General features: G+C 37.0%; 1 protein-coding gene across 3 annotated transcripts in view; it reads right to left on the bottom strand.

Annotated features, from left to right (window-relative positions):
• The window catches only part of drd2a (dopamine receptor D2a), a 92,720-nt gene that overhangs the window by 15,562 nt on the left and 53,663 nt on the right, over positions 1-23,495 (bottom strand). For all 3 annotated transcript variants that reach the window (XM_036149929.1, XM_021319250.2, XM_036149928.1), the window contains one exon: positions 10,675-10,784. In XM_036149929.1, the coding sequence (XP_036005822.1) occupies positions 10,675-10,784 (110 nt within the window). The remainder of the gene's footprint in view (positions 1-10,674; positions 10,785-23,495) is intronic.

The raw sequence follows: 23,495 nt of genomic DNA, 5'->3' as shown, positions 1-23,495 counted from the left end.
TCGAACCGTATCTCTATACTCAGCTGCAGACCTTGAGACAAGAGTGCCTCTTTTTCAAAACATTAAGACAAAAAGTGTATGGGGCAATGTTGCAGTGTGTATGACATTTTAAAACTTTAAAGGGAGTTATTAATTTAGTTTTTTTTCTGAAGTTGTAAACTACTCTCTGGCCATCTTTTTATTGCTTGCATTCACAAAAATATTAACAACAAAGTCTTTAGGTCTATAAGTTTCACTGCTACTGCTGCTAAATTGATAAAAGAAAACATATTTATCTGTTACCTGGACTTTTACAAATCAGTTTCATACGGGTGGACACAGAATTATTCTGAAGCTCGAAGGCAACTTTAGATCATCTAACACTCATCCCTCATTATTTGTATTTACAAGTATGCAGCCTTCACAATTCAGTTGAATACCATCAACATGTAAATGTGGATGCTCTTGCATGCTTGAAACACTAGTCACAATATGCACAAATAGATATTAGCCACAATATTATTCAGATCAGCCATATTGTTCTCCAAATGCAGGAGTCATCCTGCATTCCTAATCACCATTTTCCATGAGACCTGGAATAGTCTCCACGTGGAACCATGTTAGACTCTTATTTTGCATGTGAAATCCAAAATTAAGCCAAGCAGAAAATAATGCAAAATAAAGCAGGATGCAAATCAATGACACAATATGGGAAATATCTGACTCTTGGTACCATAATGCATATTCTAAAAGTCAACATTACAAAATAATATCTCAGAGAATGACATCTAAAAAGTCAGATTTCAAATGAACAACTTCCTGCAGCTTGTGACATGCTTTTTTGACTGGCAATTATACATTTTATGGGATAAAACATTGGGTATATTTGCTGGACAGAATTTAAGGACTGCTGACTCAGTGTAACCATTATACTGTGTTAAAACATATCAGGCCAAAGATGCAACCTCTAATTTTTCAGTGGCAATTAGTGTGTATGTTGTGACAAAGCCATGACAACTATCACTACCCCCTCCTTATTGTTATTTGTAGCAGCAAGAGGCACCTTTATCAATCAAAGTAGAATTAAATTTCCCCAGGTGTCTTTCACTGTGTTCAGTCACCGTTTGTCACTCAGTTATGCTGACAGACACTGCCGACTTAGATAAGAATGCCCTATGAGACAGCAAAGACCGTTTTGTAATTAGTAACATTAATCTGGCATGAATTAGAAATGAGACTGGAACTTTAAATGCATTGCCTCAGAAGGTTCCGTACAGTATCCTTATTGTCTTCTTTCATCCTGAACTGCAAGGCTATACTTATCTTTTACAAATGTACCTGCAAGGTTAGGACTTAAAGGTACAGAGTCACAGTAAACCTGAGTACAAGATGCACTTTTAAAACCTGATATATTCAGTATTGTTGTAAATTCAGCTCACCCAGGATAAAATGACTGAATTAATATTCACAGTTCAACATCTAAATGGAAATGAGTTTTATGAAGCACTTCCAGATCCACAGGTGTATAACACTGGGCCTGCTTCTACATACATTTGTGAAAGGGTAGGTTGCTCTCAGGAACTCAGTGAATTACAGCATAGTGCCGTGAGAGGATGCCACTTGTGCAATAGCTCCAGTTGGGAAATTTTCTCACGTCTACATGCTCCACAATGAGCTGTTAGTGGTATAGTAACAAAAAAGAAGAGATTGAAAACAACAGTGACTTAACCACAAATCGGGAAAGCAATTGTTTTATTCAAAGTGCACACTTTTTATTTTTGTAGTATCTTACTTTTTGCGCTGTAACTGTGGAACCCACAAGGTTTTTCACTATAACACTACTTATTTTAAATACTTTTATCCAATACTGTTCTGAGTATGTTTTATTAGGGTTACTCTAGCAGCTTCTAAATGTACCCAAAATATATGATATGACCCAGTTCTTCATTTAAATAGTCAATACTCTACGAGTTCAGCCTTTGGAATTTCATTAGATAAATAAATAACGTTTTAATGTTATTCTAATTTATAGAGGTGCATTGATTTATTTAACTTCCCCCAACTCTCATCCTAAAAAAAAAAAACAGTTTTAACATGCATTGCATTTTAATGGTCCCCTAAAGCATGTCAATTCTGCGTTAAAACCGAGGGCCGTGTCTTAGATTTCTGTTGGCTCTTCACATCCACCGAAAAAGAGACAGTATCTGTTCCTTTACAGGTTAGATTAAATGAATCAAAAATCAACTAAAGAGGAGCAAATTATAATATCATTAAATATATTTTACTTGAACAGAAGAGAAAATCTGAAATGCTATTTATTGTACATTAGAAATACTACCATATTAGCGTTATTTAGCTCCGTCACAAACCCAGCTGCAACAAATCATTTCAGCATCAATGAATCATCTCTACTTAGAAATGTACCTTTTTCCCTTAAACTCAAACTGCATATGGAAGATTTCTTGCTTTATTGTGTAAAAGATAAACTATGACCTCAACAATGTCTATAATTGATTTCTCAGCTTGTCTTATTCAAATAAAACCCACCTCTTTAACTTTTTTTGAGACCTACCTTAAGTCCCTGAATGAATTCTTAGATTTTAAGATTTGATTTTGTGTTAAAATCTAATGAAGTTGGTAATGATACAAGAATAGGTTATTTTTTTCTTATTTTCACTATTATGCATTATATTAACCAAGAAGAAGTATCCCTCATAAACAGTGATACAATTATAAAGTGCACACAATAGAAAATGTCACCTTAATGACAAAATGCAATCAGCTCCTTTGTTTAGTTTAGAGCCCTGTATGTTAAAACAAGTATTAAGACAGTTGAAACAACCATGAATAATGTATTAACATGATTAATTGATTAATATGCATTGTTGTTAGATAAAAGATGATATCTCAAGTTTGTTCAGCATTGCAGCTCTTTCTTAAAAAACAAAAACTACTTCTTTTTGAGATTCAATTACTGGTATAGTCATTATTACTGATATATCATCAGGACCAACAGATTAAAAGGAAAAACCTACAGCAACTTCAAAATTGTCAGACATCTTTTTGGTCTGGTCTCCGGTAATAACTTCATCTAAATTATCAGCTGGTCTTGTGTACCTTAATTTGCATTACATGATAATCTGATGGCACCACTATGGCCTTCTTACACTGCGCGATTTTAGCAATCTGATAACACTATTCCATGACACACTGTGTGACATGAATCTAATAATCTTTGGTACGATGTCAAGTTTGATGTGTGCACATTAAGCGATCGCTGTCTACTACAAAATTGTTTATGATAATTAGAGACTTCCACAGCGTATGCCACATCAGCATATGCCATCCATCTGAAACACTGGCTGTATTCAATATAAACAAATAAAATCAGCTGTTCAGCTGCATGCTCTACTCTCCATTCCCAAATCCATCAATAACCAGATCACAATCAAATAAGTGTAATAAATAGTCCAGTAATACATTAAACAGTTTGCTTTGGATGGATCTGTTTAATCAAATGTCAATGTCCCTTCATAAATAATAAAAATAATAAGTTTGGCAAAATGTTCTTAGTTCAACACATCAAATTCACTGCAGGCGCACAACAAAAAATCTAAAGGAAGGAAAAAAATACGCAGGGGCCATATTAGTTATCAGTATAGGCTATAACAATGAAAGAACATTAAGAAAACCTTTCACTGGTTTGTGCCTGGTGTGCAATCTGACATGCACACAGCTGATAAAGATTCACCTGTTCACAGTCTTGGTAAATGCTCCAGAGAAACAGGACAGGCCATCCTTGACAGGATTTTTTTTTCTTTATTTGTGGAGCAGCACCATTTGGAACCTGTGGAGCCATATCATAAAGGCTCTGATTAGTAGACGTAGGTCGTAGCGGCCATCTCACTGTGTGATATAGTATATTCATTCGAAATATCTGACACTGTCAGATATTGATTGCAGGTTAACTTTGGTCGCAAGATGCTAATAACAGAAGTGCTTGAACCTGTCTCAGAGTCGACGTTGACACTTTGCAAAATTTGCGAGCTGGAAGTCCAGCTCTGCAGCAAATACTGGGATGTAATTGTTAAAAAAAATCATAATAGGAAAAAATGAATGGCATGAAAGCTATTACCCAAAAAGAACATAAAGACATCTATGCAGCAACTGGACAGACTACATAAAAAGTTTGTGCATTCCTAGAGACTCAAAGTACACAACAAAGTGCATTTAAGGTCTATAAAAGTAGAAAAGTGGATTAAGCAAAAAGTATAAGTGAAAAAATATCTATACTGACATCTATTGATGCCTAAGAGTGGTAGAAAATATGCCAGGAGCTGATCATTTTGCCTTACCAAGGCTGAATCTGAATGTCTTAAAAGGCTATAAAGAAGATATCAATGTCTAACTATTGGAAGATAGACGACATCTATTTTTTCTTAGCTTTAAAAAAATTAAAAGACTTGGAGAATTAAAAAGGTAGCTCTGGGAATTAGAAATCAGTGAATGTGTACCAATGCAACAGTTGATGCAACTTCTAGGAAATTACTGAACAAGCCTAGACTGTTATTTCGTTTTTTAAGAAAATCAGGCTGATGCTTTGACAAGTATAAACAATCTAAATTCAACCTGAGTAACAAAAGACTAAGAAGAGCAGTCGTGACAATTGCCTCCCACTCACACAATATCAGATTTAGCTTTTGTTTATTGCAAATAATTATAGTCAGGTCACCTGAAAGTGTATTTCAACATCAAATTTAAAAGCAGCTCCAGCTGAACAAAGCGCTGCATGTTGCAGAAAATAAAGTATTGAGAAATTCTAAATCAGTGATAAGTCCCCATAAAACAGAAGACTATAATAATCCTTTATTCTTCCACAATGGGGAAATTCAGGTGTTTCAGCTGCAAATAAGGGAAAACTACAGAACAGTAGTACAGTAATTAAAAACTGCATACTCAATGAAGTGTTAAACTGAGTAGGGATGACTCAGTAGTTTACAAAATGAATGGTTTATTATATACAGTATACATAATAGATATAGTTCTCCCTTTATAGTACCACAGAGGGGAAGTTATGTCTCTGCATTTAACCCATCCATTAGGGAGCAGTGGGCTGCCTACACTAAGTGATGCCCAGAGAGAAATCTGGGGCTAAGAGTCTTGCTCAGGGACCCATGGTGGCAGTCTGCAGGGATCGAACAGGGTACTTGCAGCCTTCTCAGAATGCAAGTGCACTGCTCTAACCACTAGGCCACCACTCCCCGGTAAAAAAGCAGCAAAAGACTGTGTAAATTTTTTTTTTAGAAAAAAAAAAAACTGCAATCAACCGTTTGGATGCAATGAACTCATTGATTTTACATGGAGCGAGTGATGGTTATAAAGTCTAACAGCTGCTGGGGGTGTGATCTGCCTCATGGCTGGAATAGGAGACATTGTCCAAGAGTAATTTTATTGTTCCTAGAGTCCTTCTTTCTTCCAGCACATGCAATGGGTCGAGGGGTAATCTTAGAACAGAACCGGCTTTTCTGATTAGCTCATCTACCCGCATCCTTTCAGCGGTAGACAAGCTACTTCTCAAGCAAACGACACAATAGAAGATGGCTGATGCCATGACAGAGAAAAAAAAAGTCTTAAGGAGCATCTCATGCACTCAAAAGGATCTCAGCCTTCTAAGCAGGTAGAGTCTGCTGCTCTTCCAAGAAGAGAATCGGTGTTGTGACTCTGGTCCAGTTTATCGTTTAGGTGAACACCCAGGTTATCATAAGACTCAGTGTCAGTTCCCTGGATGTTCACTGGTGTCAGTGGCAGACTGTTAAAATCAAGGCTGCCATACATCGGTGCCATCAGACCCTCTGACCACCGCCAGCAGGCCTTGATGACATCATCCACCTCAATCCCAGGCTGGTAGATCCAAAGTGGATCTAAAGAAGAAATTCCCAGTGGTCCAACATATTCTTCGAGGTCAGGTTTTTGGCACTGGCACCACACAGGAGGTCTTCCAGAGTAATGGTTCTTTCTGTAGCTACTGGCTTATGTTGAACATATATCCCATGATGCCACACAATTTATCTGCACAGCACCTCGGGAGCCTGAAGGTAATGCCATCCAAACCTGCAACCTTTTGCTTCCTGGATTGTATGGTAGTGGGGAAGGGGGCTGTGGGATGATGGGTGATTGCTGATAGCTGAGTGGTGTGAAATTCCTGGAAGAAGAGCAGGCAGTCATCAGAAATGTGGGGGGTTGCAACAGGGGAGACTGGTCTGGGGAAGGGGAGAGTGTCTTTTGAACCTGTTGAAAAACATGTTCAGATCATTTGCTACATCCACACAGAGCCGAATACTGTATCTGCACAGATAGGTTTAAGCTTAAAGATTAAACCGCACCAAGCCGGAGGAACCTTAATAGAGATTGTAATACCTATGCCACACCAGTGAGTGGCGCAGTAACAATGCCACATAATTAAAGAATGAAGAAGAGGAGGGTGAAAACAACGAAAACAGACACGAGAGAAAAGAGGCATTGTGTGTGGACCGATACGAATGTCCACAGAAACGCAGTTTAGGAGCAAAATGTGTTTGAGTAAAATCCACAATAAATTGAATAGTGTCTGAAGCCCAGCTGCAACTCAGAAATACACCGTTGTAGTTGCTTGTGGTAGCGCATAAGTGTATAGGGAAGAGGTGAGGTCTACTTTGGCTCACATGTGCATACATGTCAGTTTGTAACTGGTTATGGTGAAAGGGTTATCTGACCTATTTAACTAAAAGGTTTGTTGAACAATTCCATACCCGTCCTCTTGTGGTCGGCCCTGAATTTCCTACAGCCTGGGAGTTTGGTGTGTGACCTGAAACTGTTTTTCCATCCCTGATCTTTCCTCGTAGTACCTCCTTGTTTTCCTAATTTTTCTGTTTGAGAGCCTTTATTTCAGGGTTGATCTAGGGCTTATTGGAAAAACACTTCAGTTTCATGAGGGGCACAGTGTTGTCCATGCGGATGTTAATATAATCCGTGCTGCAGTCTGTGATGCTGTCCTCTCTATAAGGAACACAGAGCTCTTCCAACAAAGTGAAGCTAAAACAGTCCCTTAGAACTTGTCTCGTTGGCCTATCTCTTCACTGTATGTGTCACAGCTGGTCCTTTGCATACAATAGATTTATACACAGGATTGAGATGAACCAGAGGGCTCTTTCACAAAAGTAGAATTTAGAAATCGAGGATAAGAGATAAAGCAAGGCTTGACCTAGGCCTTGTACACACGTAGCAAGGTCTTTTGAAAAATTAATATCTCCCCCACATTGTTTAGAAAAATAATATCGTACACACAAGATTGTTTTTAGAAAAAGTTTTTATCCACACAAACCTGTATAAATTCACCTCTGAGCGTTGTTTTAAATATGCCAGGTGTGTAGGGGGCAGTGTACGACACAGGTAAAACCTACATCAGCCAGTCAGAATTCTTCAAAATAAAAGCAATATGAACAACATTGTGTCTGTGTAAAACATCTGACCTTGAAGTGCTTTTTCTCCTTTGCAACTCAACATATTGGAGCAGCTGGGTTTGTAAAAAAAAAAAAAAAAAGCCTCTGTGTAATGATTGCTAGGGTTGAATCCAAAGTTAGGCCGAACACGGAGCTGATGCTAAAAAAAAGTCTGTATTGACAGGATCCAAAGGACAAAAGCAATCTTCAGGCAGACCAACAGAACCAGACAGAAACTAACCAAACTCAGGAAACATAAGGGCAGGTAACGGCTAAGGCACAGACTGGCAAACGGACGAGAAAAATAACTGAGGCTGCAAGGCTCTTACCGGGAGGTTGCGAACAGGGACAAGAAGAGATTTTCCGGCAACTAACAGAAAACAAAGGCAGGCTTAAATAGGCGACAGAACTGGAGAGCAGGGCGGGACTAATTAACAAAAACGGGTGGAAATAATTAAGGGAGCACACTGACTGATAGACAAAATAAACCTAAAGTAGACTAAACAGGCACGAGCTGAAATAAAAGCTAATGACACTAACAAGGTAAACCAAAACATTACACCAACTAAACGGGGATCCAGACAAGACAGAACTCAAAAACAACCAGACAATCAAAGAGGAGGAAAACTAAAACTAATAACATAAACCAATACTAAACTCGGAATATTACACTCTGAACCAGCTGTAATATTAATAATGTTCCATATATGCTTTTACTTTGAAGTCTCAGTATCGAGGTGCAGACAGGAAATGCTGTGCAATGTTGAGGTAATGTCAGTTGGAAATAAACAACCATAGATGCCGTTGGTTAGTGAATTTATTTAGTTTAATATTGATTAGACTCATATTGTAAACAGTCAATCACAACACCAACGTAGGAATCTGCACCTCTTTGACAGCACTCATTTTTTACTCCACTGTATGGCCAAGTCTATAACAAAGGCCACACATGTGACTTCAGTGCCGTGTGATGCGCCGGAAACTAAAACTCCGTCTTGTCATGTACACATGGAGGCTCAAAAACTATTATATTTGAAAAAAACTTCTGAAGGTGTGGCGACTTTTATTTTACTGTGGCGGTGTGCCATGAACAATTACATGTAGCGTAAACTCTGCAACCTTTGCAAAACAATGTTCACCTCATATCAGATTTTAATATTGGCATTCATGAATAATACAAACATTGCTTGCATTTAAAAACATTAAGAATGTAATTTAAAACAAATGGAAAGAAGTTAAAATGTAGAACACCTATTCATGAGAAAAGATATCAAGTTAACATTCTTTTATTCCTTTTGGGGCTATGAGATAGCTTATTGAGTCTGTGTCATTGAGAGGTACTACTTGTTCTGAAGGAGTCAGCGAAACGCCACCTTGTAGAGTCACAGAAACTGGTTTTATTAACAATATCTTTGCTTCTTACTTAGCTATTTCGTCAATCCCCTCAAAACACATGCTAAATGCCTGTCAAATTTAAAACACTTCAAAAGCACAATCAAACTGTAACAATGCCCACATGGACATTAATAAAGTTAATAATGGTATTGGCTGCCATCATAATGTTAAATTAAATAATAATTGTACTTGACTGAATGCCAGTATGCATCACCAGTATTTCAAAGCAGGCTGATAAAAATGACCACAACACACAGATAAGAAAAGAGAATCACTGACAAAACACTGGTTTCTGATCAGTGTGACTGCTGACTGAACAGATAAGGCACCAGGATTAACTAAGTAATTTATGTGCCATGGTAATTTATGTGCTACTGCTTTTGTGAAAAAGAGTCAAGGCTTTTTTCAGCCAGGATATCTGGTAAATCCCAGTTTAATCTGCTATCTTGTTTTTGTGAAACAGGCCTCAGGTTGTGATCTGAGTCCCCCCGGGGAGGGAAAGGCAATGAGTTGTATGCCTCCTGTTGGCATACAATAATTCAAGCATTTCATTGACTCTGGTGACATACTGGTTGAAGGTGGAGAGTACTGGGAGACCTCTCCTCTGATTACACAGCCCAATAGTGGCACAAGTCCCATGCCTTTACCTCCTAAGTTCACAGGGTACATTGAATTGCCCTGTTCAACTACAATAACCTTTGTAACTTTCTAACCCCAATAAACAAAGTTTCACCTAAGAACAAAGACAAATAAATAAACATGCACAAAAGACTATATATATTGTTCTACTAAGATTAAATGGCAGTGAGAACAAATTGGTTTTAACCGGTCTTGGCAACTCTTGTTTGAAAGGTTACCCAGTTTCCCAGATTAAAGGCCATAACAGAAAAGACCGCTATCCTTCTGCCTAAAACTAGGAAAATACCGTTATCGATATCTTTTTAACCACTTTGCTCTAGCAAAATGAGACTTTAAAAGTTCAGGTAGGTAAAGGGATGCCTTTGAATAATAATAAAAAAAACTTTTGAAAGCAAACAATACAACTTTACAAACCTTACTCTAAATTTTGCAATGTGCCAGTGTATCAACACATATCATGTCATATATGTCATATCATATATGATGAAAGCTGAGCTCTCCTGTGTCAGTACAGTATGAACTTTATGGTACAGTATGAAAATTATGACTTTTCTACACTAAAAATTTCCATTTAATTAAGTCTAATTTGCTTCATTTTCTAAAACACAAAGAGAAAACAGATGTTATGAAGGCTTTTATGATAATTTTCAATATATCCCATTCATTCAGTAACCAAAGATTTGTTGTAATTTTAGACGATAGTGGCTGGACGTCAGTGTTAATTAAAATACAGCTCTATTAAAATCCTTGCAAAAAGCTAATTTCTTTTCTGATGAATGAACTTCTTTACATGGTTTTGATTTGAATAAAAAATAAATTTTCTAAAAATGCCTTTAAATTGACAATTAGATACTCCTACGTACCTGTCTGACAAATATTCCTAAGCTTATATTCTTTTTATAGTTGCAAAAGCAATCTTTTAAATAGGTCTATCCATGTTTATATCAGTAGGACATCTGGTGGTCCCTAATTAAAAACAAATGTTTCATTTCCAGACTGTGTGCGGTGTGAAATTCATGTCTGAAAAGGCCATTTACTCTGTAAATAGACACAAGGGCCTGGCGAGTCATGCACTGAGAGGTAGCGATTTGGTTTTTTATTATTCAGAAGTTAAATATTTCCATTGATTTCCATGCAGCAATCCTGAGTGACCACACTAAGCAGTCTAGCACATCCAACTTACCGATCGATGCTGATGGCACAAAGATTGAGGATGCTTGCTGTACACATCATTACATCAAGGGTGACAAAGATGTCACAGTGGATCTTGCTAAAGCGCCACTCTCCCACCACCTAGAAACACACAAAGCAATTGCAGTTTACAAAATCTCAGCAAAATACAAACACTAGGAATGTTTAGCCCGTTCAGATTCCTGAACGGGCTAAACATTTTACTTTTTTGTATGTAACAATATACAGGATCCTTTTTTATATTAGTTCCACCGTGGGAACACAAGTGGAAAAATAATCGACATGTCAGTAAGGAATAAAGAATGTTAATAAAGAATATCACGACAAGGCAATGTTTTAAATAAATCAGTTTGTTATAAACCCTACAATAAAGATGAGCTACTTGAGCTACATTATTTTATTTGGTAATGTACCTAAATTAAAAATGAAGATCATGTTCTGCACATCCAATTAAAAAAAAAAAATCACAGCCTGCTTTAATGTGCATAACTTGGAAAACTGTAATATCTATTTTTTGGTTGATTTACTGAATCTTGGTTTAATTTAACAATAGAAATGATTTTCAAACTTGACAATAATGACATACTGAAAGAAATGCTGCTTTCTGTCCATCTGTGTCATGTGACCGGCTTTGTGATCAGCTTCCCAGAGCAAACTCAACATGTGTTGAAGCATGAGGATGACCAGCTAAGACTCCTTTTAGTATAATATCGTTCAGTAATCTGGAAGACCTGAAACATAATATTATTATTATTGAGTGAGAAAAAATGCCAGACAATCATAAAACTAAACAAGACCATGTGATAGTAATACTAATAGTGTGTTATTTTATTGTTTGATATATAGATGGCATTGAATTAAAGTGGAGTAAGGCATGGTTTTGGCCGATGTCTATTCTTGCCCCAAATTTACAATGTGTCCACTCCGCTTTGCCGTTCGCCTCCATTCTTTCTGGTTCTGATTTTAAATAGCAAGTGCTCTGCACCACAGCAGAGCCTAGCGGTGCTATGAGAAGCATGTGCACATTGTGTAATAAAAGGCAGTGAAAAATGTAGTTAACAGTTAAAACTGCTTACGTTTATAATTTCTTTTGCAACCAAACATTTTCAAGAGTTTAATTATTGTTTTTCCAGTAAGTCTTACATAATTGTGTGTTTTTAACCCAATAAAGACCTTTTTATGCGTTAACTGGAAATGAAATGTTAACATAAAGTGAATCCTGGTGTAGCTTGATCATTGTATACTCTCTTTAGCCTGGCTCTGGCAGGGCTTTTGCCGCCCTGCACCACCCTGTGGAGACTACATAAATGCTCTCAGTGATTATAATGGGTGCATTTTTACTGTGGAGTTCACACCAGAGCGGAGTGGAGTCGGACACAGTGTAAATTGGGGCTTAGTCGACTCCCCGTGGTTTTGGGGGCAAAATATTCTACTCAAGGCATATTCCTTATAAAAATTGATCTCTAAAAGGGATTTTATTTTTTAAATTAATTTACTGACTTGCAAAACTTGAACATGTTTTTTCATTAAGGTCCTAAAGTTAGACATGAAGCACACAATTACTGAAATGATCATGGAGTTTTATATTTTTGGTAGTGGCAAGGATAAACAAATTACAAAAAATTAATTTCTTTTGATTAAGACATTCTAAATACTCTAAGACTATGATAATTGGCCTCACACAATTATCCTGAGGGCGTCTAATTGCCTTAAGGCTGCCCTGAAAAAGCCCTGCTACCTATTATAGCCATTGTTTTTCAAATTAAGAGGCTTGGGTCGTACTAATGCAGGAATAAAAATCCAAAATGTTAATGAAACCCTTCTTCATTGCAAATCTATACACATCTTAACTGTTAGTGAGATAATTATCCTACAACATGCATTACATTCTGTATTTACAAATGACTTTCTCTCATCAGCAAGATTGCAACCTATTTATATCTGTACCACCGTTAGTTAAATGATGAAACCAACATCACCGGTGATGCTCTGATGGCTCAGATTACGCCCACCCCATCTTGTACAAAATCTTACCTGCTTCTTCCCACAGCTGTGTAAAGGGTAAGTAGGATGAGATGTCACGGGGCACCTCCTGCCTCTCTCTAGACGATTAATCTCTGTCTCAATACTCTGTCTTCATAAAATTATTGTCCATCAATTAAACCCCTTTCACTTTAGCTATTTAATATTGAATTCTCGTGATTATTTGAGCACAACACAATTTCAATATTTGCAACACCGATTTCAAAAAAGCAGATAACATGGTTATAGAAAGAAACATGTTAATACTAAATGGCTTTTTGCGACCTAACACCTCAAAATAAATTGAACTTAGATGACAAGGCAATAGAAAAAAAAAATCCAGAGTCCAATTCCTTGTATATGTACACATACCTTGCAAATAAAGCTGATTCTGAAACATTGCCTTCACAGTGGAGAAGAAACACGTTTATTACGGCTATTTATGGTTCTAAATGTACCACTTTCCATTTAAATTTAAATATACATATGTAGTAAAGAGAAATGTTTCCCTTACAATGATATTAAACATTCCAATGGTTTTATTAACAAGACAGATATTATATTATATTGCCATAAAACAATATAATATTAGGACATTATATAGGAGCATTACATTGAAAAAAAATAAATCACTCAAAAAAGTTAAATATCTGACAATTTGCATTTTTCTTATACTTGTCAGCAAACAAATAGCCTGAATGTATTGTTGTGCTTTCAGCCAAGTGGAATAAAATCAGACTGTCTAATGTTATAAGAAGCAGCGGAGACTTCCCTCCCTCAAGGGACTCGCTCACAGCAGGGTGGTCACTGTATAAAACCTAACTGCCTGGAACAAACGCTTTTTTTGCCCGCTGCTTAGGCTATGTTCACACTGCAGCCTGAAGTGACCCAATTCCGATTTTTTTGCCCATATGCAACCTGGATTTGATCTTTTCATGACAGTCTGAACACCACAGGTCGGATTTTTTCAAATGCAACCCAGGACACTTGGATATGTGGTCCTGAATCCCATATGTATGTGATCTTTTCAAATGCGACCTGTGTCTGTATGGCCAGGTCGCATTCATCCGACCTACACGTCATTGATACTTGACAAACGTCACTAATGGTGGACTTATGCCAAAGAGGTTGACTAATGTGCGGTAACAGAGGTTGACTATTGTGCTGTAACAAACACCTCCATACAGTCCATACAGCCCCACGGCAACGCATTTACTCGCTGCTACAGCCGCCGAAGATGTGTGTTTTTACGTGAGAGCGCTAAAGAGAGCCGTTCAGACACACATAAATGTTGCCTTTGTCATTCGAAAATTATGAATGAAGTCCGTATCAGTAAAGCCGCTCGCGTCGCTAAAATTTGGCTATCTTCCTTTTCGATATTCATAAAAAGATTACGTTGGTAATGTGCTGGCTCCGGTTGGAGAATAACGTAAAGAACGCAAGATACACTGCAGCATTACAATTCATGTTTACTTCCGCAAACAATGAGCACGCTTGCTACGTATGACGTCATCGCGTCCTCTACTGCGCATGCGGGACACTTAAGTGTATGAATGCAGTTCACACAGGAGATCACATACAAGTCGCATATATTTGGAAGTGTGAACGGACACAAAAAAATCAGAATTGAGCATCAAGGCCTGCAGTGTGAACGTAGCCTTAGAGCAGCACAGGAGAGACCAAACCACCAGGCTCCAAATTGTGTTTGGAGAATCACGAACATAGGCGCAGGCTAGAATCGTAGCCAAATAAAGCCTGCCTTCTTCAACATAGGAACCTGAGCAGCTGACTGCCATGGAAGCAGTCTGTTTGTAATCTTTCCTCAGCTTTTGCAAGAGAAAGCTGATCTGAAACTGTTCCCGCTGCAAGCTGAGCAGAGGCCCTGGTAGGAAGCCTAAGAAAACAAATCTGCCGTGCAGAATTTCCCATGCTTGACAGGCCAAGTGCAGCCCATAGTAGTCTGTGTAAAGCTCATCCCAGGCCGGGATTCACAAGGACTGTGCTAGCCACTTGCTCCCTCCCTGCTGACTCCAACTGCTTCCAATCGGATTGCCCCAAAGTCAACAGGTCAGACACAGAGGCAGAGGTTTGGCAGAGTTAAGCAGGAAAAGTTAAATGGTTTACTTTCAATGTGTCTTACTGTGTTTAGGCTAAGTTACCTGTTAGAAATTTTTGAAAAAATGCTATGTCATTGTGTCTTGGGTGTGTGTTACGGTTATGACCAAACCTTACTTCCATAAGGGTTTTGTTAACCGATGAGACATTAATTTTTGTGTTTTCCCTATTTTAACATAACTATGGCTTGTTTAAATTTAATGCTTGTTTTAGTTAATCCCACCATAGTTCTACGAGTGTTAATACCGCATTTTTGGGGAACATTAATGTCGATTTAATGGTGTTTTGTGTAACTTTACAAAGATCAATCCATCAAGCTAATGGTCATTTCTGACTGATCATCTGCTACAGTGCCCTCTAGCTTTCTAAGTTATCAATTTGAGTCTTAATTATTTTCAGGAGAAATAATTACATTAATAAAAATCCTAATGTGTCCTAGAGCTTATTGATTCTTATTTAGCTCTGTTGATTCATACACTCCCTCAGCTCTCAGCAGTAATGACTTTATGGGATTCTTCATAAATAAAATTGATTACATTAAAAATAAAATCATTGGCATCCTCTCAAACATGATTACCTCATCCTCAGTAAGTGAGGCAGCGTTGGAGGAATCTTCAGAACCTGCTCGGTGTTTGAACTGTTAAGACGCAGCAGAGCTTTCCGAGTTATATAGAATTTTAGCTTCATCTAAACCTTCAGCTTGAATCCCAACTAAGTTATTTAAGGAGGTGTTCCCTTTAATTAAGTATTTTAGACATGATTAATCTATCCTTAGTATTTTAGACATACAAACTACTTTAAAATCCACAGGATTTTAAAGTAGTTTTTATTAAACATATAATTAAGAAACCATCTGTTGATCAAGATGACTTAATAAATAACAAACCTATATCTAATCTTCTTTCTTTTATCTACAATTCTTGAGAAAGTAGTTGCTAATCAAGTATTTGAACACTTACAAAGTACTGAGCTATTTGAAGAGTTTCAGTCAGGCTTTAGAGCTCATCATAGCACTGAAACAGCTCTAGTGAAGGTTACCAATGATATTCTCATGGCTTCAGACAATGGACTTGTGTTTGTACTTGTCCTGTTAGATCTCAGTGCTGCATTTGATACAGTTGATCACAATATTCTCATAGACTTGAACAGACTAGGGATTAAAGGAAAAGCATTAGGCTGGTTTAAATCTTACTTTGACTACAGGCATGTCTTAATGACGTCAAACCTGGATGACCTTAAATCTTATGCTTTTAAATTCTGACAAGACAGAGGTTGTCATCTTTGGTCAGCGTCCTTAACAAATAAACGTCTTAATCAATCACCTGATTTGAATGGCCTTGGATTGGCCTCTAGTAATGAAGTAAAAAACAAAACCTTGGTGTTATTTTTGACCAGGACATGCCATTTAAATCCCATATTAATCAGGTTTCCAGGGTTTCCTTTTTTCACCTCGAAAATATTGACAAAATTAGAAATATTCTGTTCAGGAGTAATGTCAAAAAACTAGTCCATACATGTGTTACTTCAAGGCTGGACTATTGTAATTAATTACTATCAGGAAGCCAACAAAATGCAGTTCATTTAGTATTAACATGTTCATGTTCCTACCAGAGCACTTTGCTCTCAGACTGCAGATCTACTGGCGGTTCCTAGAGTCTCTAAAAGTAGAATGGGAGGCAGATAATTTAGTTATCATGCTCCTGTCCTGTGGAACCAACTCCCATTTTTGATCCATAAGGTAGACACCCTATCTACTTTTAAGAGTAGGATTTAAAGCTTTCCTTATTGATAAAGCTTACGTATAGTTAGAGCAGCTTAGGTTATCCTGAGCCATCTCTGTAGTTATGCTGCTATAGGCTTAGGCTTTTGGACGACATCAAGATCTTTTTCCCCCACTTTGCTGAGTTCTCCTACTGTTCCCCAATTTTGCACTCTCTGTTGTTATTTCAACTTTTAACTTTTTGTTCTCTCTATCTTTTTTCTCTTCATAGTAGGTACACTGGGTCCGGCGTTATGTTAGTTTTTTTAATAGTAACCTGGAGGTTTAATAATGTTTGTTACATGTTAGCTGCCAAGCTATCATTGGTAATATACAAAGATTTTACCCTCTACAACACAATCTAATTTACTAATTATAAATGGAGAATTCAAACTCACAGTAGCACTTTTCCGTTATAAATGTTTACCCAAAAAAGACATGTTATTGAGACTTTAAAAGGAATTCTTTTCAACGTCTGCCATGCTTGTGATGTACAGGCTGCTTTTAAGCAAATAGTCACTGTAGCTGTCTGTCTTTGAAAACCAATTTCAGAACTTTCAAATATGCATGAAAGTATAAAATTATATATATGGAGGGTTTTTTCTTTATCCGACAAAAACACTTTAGGAACTGGCTGATAAAGACAGTGGTTTAAAAAATTGCTTGCAAGCCACTAAGGCAAGAAAATCTCTTTTGGGTTTTGAGCTAAGCTTCAGATGTTACAGCCCACTGCACATCCACACTGTTTGTTGTCCACTTCAAAACTCAGCATATCGACTTCCCATTGGATTTTGCCACACAAAAAAGGCCTTTCCAGGCTTTTCTTGGATTTACAAATCTAAAACTTCCACGTTTCAAAATAATACTTGTTTGCAGAGAGATGTGTATCTTGTTATACAATAGCTTTATAAAGTACTATACCTTTTGATCTAAGGGGAAAATGAGAGCATTTTCTATTTTACAATGGGAAGCCTGTGGGAAAAATTAGGCACAACACAATATCCAGCTCTTTTGTTTCCCACAAACACAAAGCACATCTTGGATCATAATCTATACAGTTTTATCGGAGAAACTCTTGACAGTTACAAGACTGCATAGAAATGTAATCTGCTGCTGACATACTACAAACATAATACAAACAATATGACTGTTGACAAAACACCAAAACATTGAGGCTTAAGGGTACAGCAAGAGAAAACAAGACAACTAATTGATAAATAGATAAAAAGTAAGACATTGCTTTTTGTTGTGTTGAACTCCCATTACAACCTTGTTATTTGCATAATTAAAAAGCAAGTGAATAGGATCAAATAAATTCTATGAAATCTGTTATCTTTGTCCTGCTCACATGTCATATGTCATTGATGCTCAGAGTAGCTTTAAATAACAGTTTTTAAAAGTTAAAGGCTTCAAAAAATGACAGGTGTCATCATACTGGTTTTGCCAGGTTTAAATTCTTTGAAAGGCATGGCAAAGGATGTGTAAGTCATATATAAGTTGTGTACAACTTCAGGGCTGTATCCTTTGAAGGCTGGATTTATAGGCTGATTACGTCACAACGAGGCGACAGATGTTTGAATTCTAGGGTCAATTTTTTTTTCTTTTCCCCATATTTGAAGGATGGATCCAGTGTATCCTTCATGGCTCATCCTATCCAATGATTCATTGTGGGTCAAGCAGAACAGCAATAGCAGAAGAGAGTAACACAAACTGATTGGAATTTTATATGTTACAGTTTTTGTGAGAATAATTATCTTTGCAGATGGTTTTAGGTGAAAATGTAGCTGTGTAAAACTCAAATATCTGCTCTGTTTATGAAGACATCACTTAATTGCAAAAGTGCTTCACCATTTTAGGGGATGTCTGTTCATGCTGCCTAAAAGCCAGCTTGCCTCGCCAGGTGTCAGCTGAGTCTGCTCTTCTAGGTTCATAATAACCAAAGAGAACACCTGACTCGCGGCACATCGTTTTCAATCTCCCGCTGGCTTTCATCACTGAGTGGAAGCTAAACACAGCTACAATTCAGTTTAATGGTCAATGTTTGGTTTATCTTAGTGTTTCATTTGTTACCGAGCAAATTGATTTAGCTGAGAGTAAAGTTAAGCTTCATAATAAAATAGTTAATTTAAATAAATAATTAAACTATTCATTTCCAAATATACTCCCCAGCTCTCCAAAAAGAGATTCATTTGCTCATCTTTAACACATGCCTGCAACTTTGATTTAGGTCTCATCCTATCTCCTCATCCCTGAGGAGCTCCAGCCGTTGCACTTCAATTGCAACGGCCCAATTTAATAGCCCCTTACTTCAGGCCTTCGTGGCCTTCAAAAGACCCGGCCTGCGTAGACTAAGGATGGACATCATTATGGATTTATCGATACTGCTACCCATAACGATACTCCTTATCGATCTGGTATTTTATCAGTACCATTATCAATACTTTTATTTATCAAACAAAAGGGTAAAAAAAATAAAATGACAGTCACCGACTGGTTTATTTTTTATGGTAAATGGCTTGTACTTGTATAGCACTTTAATTAGTCCGAAGACACCAAATTGCATTACACTACAGTCAGTCATTTTAAACATTTGAGCAAACACAAACAAAATAAAAGCACAAACTAAATATTTTTTTTATAGAAATAGAGCAATAAAAACATTATAATATATATATATATATATATATATATATATACAAAAGGCTATATTGAATAGAAATGTATGTTGTAGGACAGAGGAATACCACAATTGACAAGAGATGAAATGATTAAAAACACTATAAATATGCTCAAAACTAAAAAAAAAAAAACTCTGTAAAGTAATTTCCAGTGTTAAATTATATTTTATCTGAATCCAAACTACATTTATAATTTTTCTTTTACATTATCAATTTTAACCAAAAGATAGCAGAGGCACCCCGAGGGGATGAGGTGAATAAATGAGAGAGGCTGTGTGTGAATCAGTTACAGAGACAGGTTTATTTAAGTGCACCAATTTCAGAGAAAAACAAATTACCACTTCCTGTTAAAGATTATGTCTATCATATATTTACATCCCGCTTTTTAATCTAGTGGAAGCTTTGCTCATGGGTGACTCATTTTCAATGGGGAAACAGACGAGTCGGTCTCCTCTCTCTGACTTCAGGCAGTTTGCTACAGCAGCATGACGAGGCTGACTGACTGACCACCTGCCAGTGCTTTAGAAGCGGGAGAGGCTCACAGCTAAAGAGACAGTAAACTCAGAGCGATGGGTGCGTTTGCTTGTTGTCAAAGAGCACAGAAAAAAAATGCTAGATTCATTGCTTGTTGCTTTTGAATAAAAAAAAGTCAAAAGGAGGGGTCTGAAAAGTTGCTTAATAGTTGGTAACTGCTGATGAACGTAAGCGAAGCGGACATGCCAGAGCAGAACGTTAGATCCTCCCATTAGTCCCTTCGGGGTCTGTGTTTCTTAAAGTGGAGAAGATCTGCAAAACAATGTTGTTTGGGTTGGAGTCTCCCTAAAAAAATTGTATTCAACCTTAATAATACCTTTAAGAGGACTGATAAGACTAAAGCTTGTCGTTCTGCGAGGACAGTACAACGTGGCCCCGGGGCCATTTTGATGCTGGGTTCCGATACCCATCCTTAACGTCGACTGGGTTCTTTGAAGGATGCATCCCCTGAATTTAGACATGGCTGTAGTGTCAGACAGGCCTCCCCCATACCCACAGGTTATTGCACACTGTCAGTGAGCTGCATTTCATGAAGACATCTCCTGAACCTTTCCTACCAATAAAAACATTTTAATATGCATTTTTAGGGGGGACATTTCCAGCCAAAATATATACAAGTATATACAATATAGCAGAGAAACTAGTTTACATCTATAAAATAATATTGTTTTGAAATAAACATTAACGACAAGCAACTAATAGTTATCAAGTCCTGCATAAAGAGTTAGGGTTACTACTAGAAGGGTTAGCAACAGCATTATTGTTGCTATGCTTAACAAATCGACAAAAAAAGACAAGACAAACTCCAGTTAGTTTCTGGAATTGTGGTTTTGTTTGAAAAAAAAGTAAAGCAAAACCAAACTACAAGTACTACAATGATAATTTTGCTATGGTAAATGTAGATCAAGGACTGGTAGTCTTTATTTATAAAATAGCTAATATTTCTAAATATAAAATTGGATACTTTTCTTAGCTGTTAGGATGTGCACGATAAATACATTTCCATATCAGTGTTGATTTACTTGAGATATGTTTACGATTTCTGTGTTCAGAACTGCATTATCATAAAAAGTATAACATTGTTCAGACCCTAAGCTAAATTAATTAGCATTGCGAAGTAGAATGATCATCTGTCACTTGTCATGTGCACATTGGCAAGTGTCTATGACAAAACAAAAGTGGGTGGCATTTGGAGGATTACAACAGTCAAAACAAGTGTGTAATGGAAATAACCTTTCAACAACATTCTGAGCTTCCTATGCGCTATGTGTAAAAGTTAAACCATAACTTCAATTAGTGGTGCCTTTATTATAAAAAAAGAGCAGCACTCTAAACATATTTTGTATTGCTGTAATAATCATAAACATACCAGCAGGATGTATTTATTGCCAGAGCCATCAATCTGCTCTATCAACCACCTACCAACCACAAATTGAAATTCTAATTGCATATCAATCACAGATACCGACAGCAATAAGCAGTAGCCCTTAAAAAGCCCTACTATCAGTAAGGGTGTGTCACAACTGCAAGTACAGACAATTTAAATGAGGATCTAAACCCAGATGTACATGGACGTAGAAGATAAGGAATATTTTATGCACATAAAATGCTGCAGGGACAGAGAGTTGAAAGAGTGAACAACAAACAAGGGAAAATTAGACAATACTCCAGCAAGAAGAAAGCTTTTTAAAGATGAAACTGAAAAGAATGCATGTATTGAGGATGATAACGAAATGTGCTTTGAAGGTGGCAGTATTGTTGAAAATACATTGTGGTATAAATGTGGGCTTTTGGAAATGCCACACCAATAAATATTACATGTGAACATGGATTGTAAATCCATATAGAAATGTGAATGCAAATCAATTTCTTTTTTCTCAATAAACTCACGTGAAAACTACACTATAGGTCAAGTATGTGTGTTGTAGTAGATAATAATTAACATTATTTTAAGTGTATTCCAACTAATTCAGATCACGCATAATTTTCCTTCCATGGAAAACTGTGGTAATTAATGCAAATCTAGCATTTAATAATAAAGGGCAAGTTGAATGCCCTGCCCACCCTCTGTGACTAAGTTATGCTGAAACATTATTAACACAAGAACCTCGGTCACAGACATAGTCAGTGAAACTAGAATAATAAAAAAATGTCTGCAAATGATAAAAAAGATCTGCATTGAGTAAAAAAATGTTGGTCTTTGTTCCAATAAGTAAGATAGTAAGTACAAATTTTCCAAAGCACCAAACTGAAGTTTGCATGGATGCAAGAATATTTAACGGCAAATGGTAGAATTCTGTTTTTAACTCAAAATAAAATCTTATTAATAGTTTTTACCACAAAATTATTCAATGAAGAGTCATTATTTCCACTCTACTTGGCATGTCCCTCTTAGTCGGATTGTCTAAGAGGGACATGCCAAATTCAGATGAACGTCCTAATCAAAAAAACATATTTTTTTGTTTTACTGAAAGTCAAGAGTCAAGAGCGTTTTACTGAAACATTCCTAACTTTAACCAAAAATAGCCTGATATGCATGCCATAAGAAGCTGGGTAGGAAATGGCTTGTTTACAGGTAAGAAATGAAAGAAGGAGGCAACTAAATGACAATGTATATGTACAAAGTAGGGGTACAAATTTGCAAAGGGGCGGAATTAATTGGAGCCTTTTTCTGAAACCACATTAAGCCAAGAATGGGCAGTGACAGAAAAAGGCAAACGTCCTTTCCTAGTGGAAGGTTAGTTGTGGAGGGGTCTGGATTTTATTTTGTGGATCTACAAAAACAGAGACTTTTTTGTTGATATTTCTTTTGCTGAAAACAATGCCTAAATGCTGTGCTGTCCAGTTCTGCTCAAACACTGCAACAGATGGTGCACACAATATTTTTTTCATCCAGGTTTTTAATGAGTATTATTATTTTTCAACAGTTAAACAACACAACTTTTGGGATGTTCCCACCACTTCCGTCTTCTAGATAATAGATCTCACATGAAAAAAAGTAGTGCTATATGCTAAAGGTGTACATACACAAAACTATACACATGTATAACAACGGCTCACTGTCTCAACATAATACAATCATGAGTCAACATCGAAGGCTGAAATAGGCCTAAATTAGTTCATAAAGGTTGCCAGGAAGCACATACATTGCCATCATACCCTCTGATGGTGAATTTAATCTTTTCTAGATGAATTTGGCTCATCACATCTCTAATCCACTGGCCAAATGTTGGGGGCCAAGGGTCCATCCACTTAATGAGAATAAGTCTTGTGGCCAGTAAAGAGGAGTATACAATCAGTTTTGACTCAAGTTTATTTGGAGGTGAGTCAGGGGGAAATAATTAAATCAGAGGTGTTGGGTGGAACACGAAAGGGGGTGGAGGGTGGTGGTGGTGGTGGTGGTGGTGATTGGGGGTGGAGGTGGGGGTAGTTGGTTCAGCACTATGCAGCTCTAAAGGGAGCTAAAACACAGTCAGCTAGCAGTAGCTTATATTGTACAGGAGGTCTACTACTACACTAACTTGAAGAGAGGACCTTTGACCTTTTATTGTTGTTCTCAAACATTAAAGGCATGGATCATTTTGACAACCCTAATATTTAATTTCTTTGGTATCACTGTTACTAGTGTATAAAAAAACATTTAAAATAAACAAATGTTATGATGGACCACAGCAGAGCTGCAAGATATGTTTGCTTAGGTGAGCT

This window comes from Fundulus heteroclitus, chromosome 18 (assembly GCF_011125445.2).
Source record: "Fundulus heteroclitus isolate FHET01 chromosome 18, MU-UCD_Fhet_4.1, whole genome shotgun sequence".
NCBI lineage: Eukaryota > Metazoa > Chordata > Actinopteri > Cyprinodontiformes > Fundulidae > Fundulus > Fundulus heteroclitus.
The sequence above is the reverse complement of the archived record's forward strand: the minus strand, read 5'-3'. Positions and strand labels throughout refer to the sequence as shown.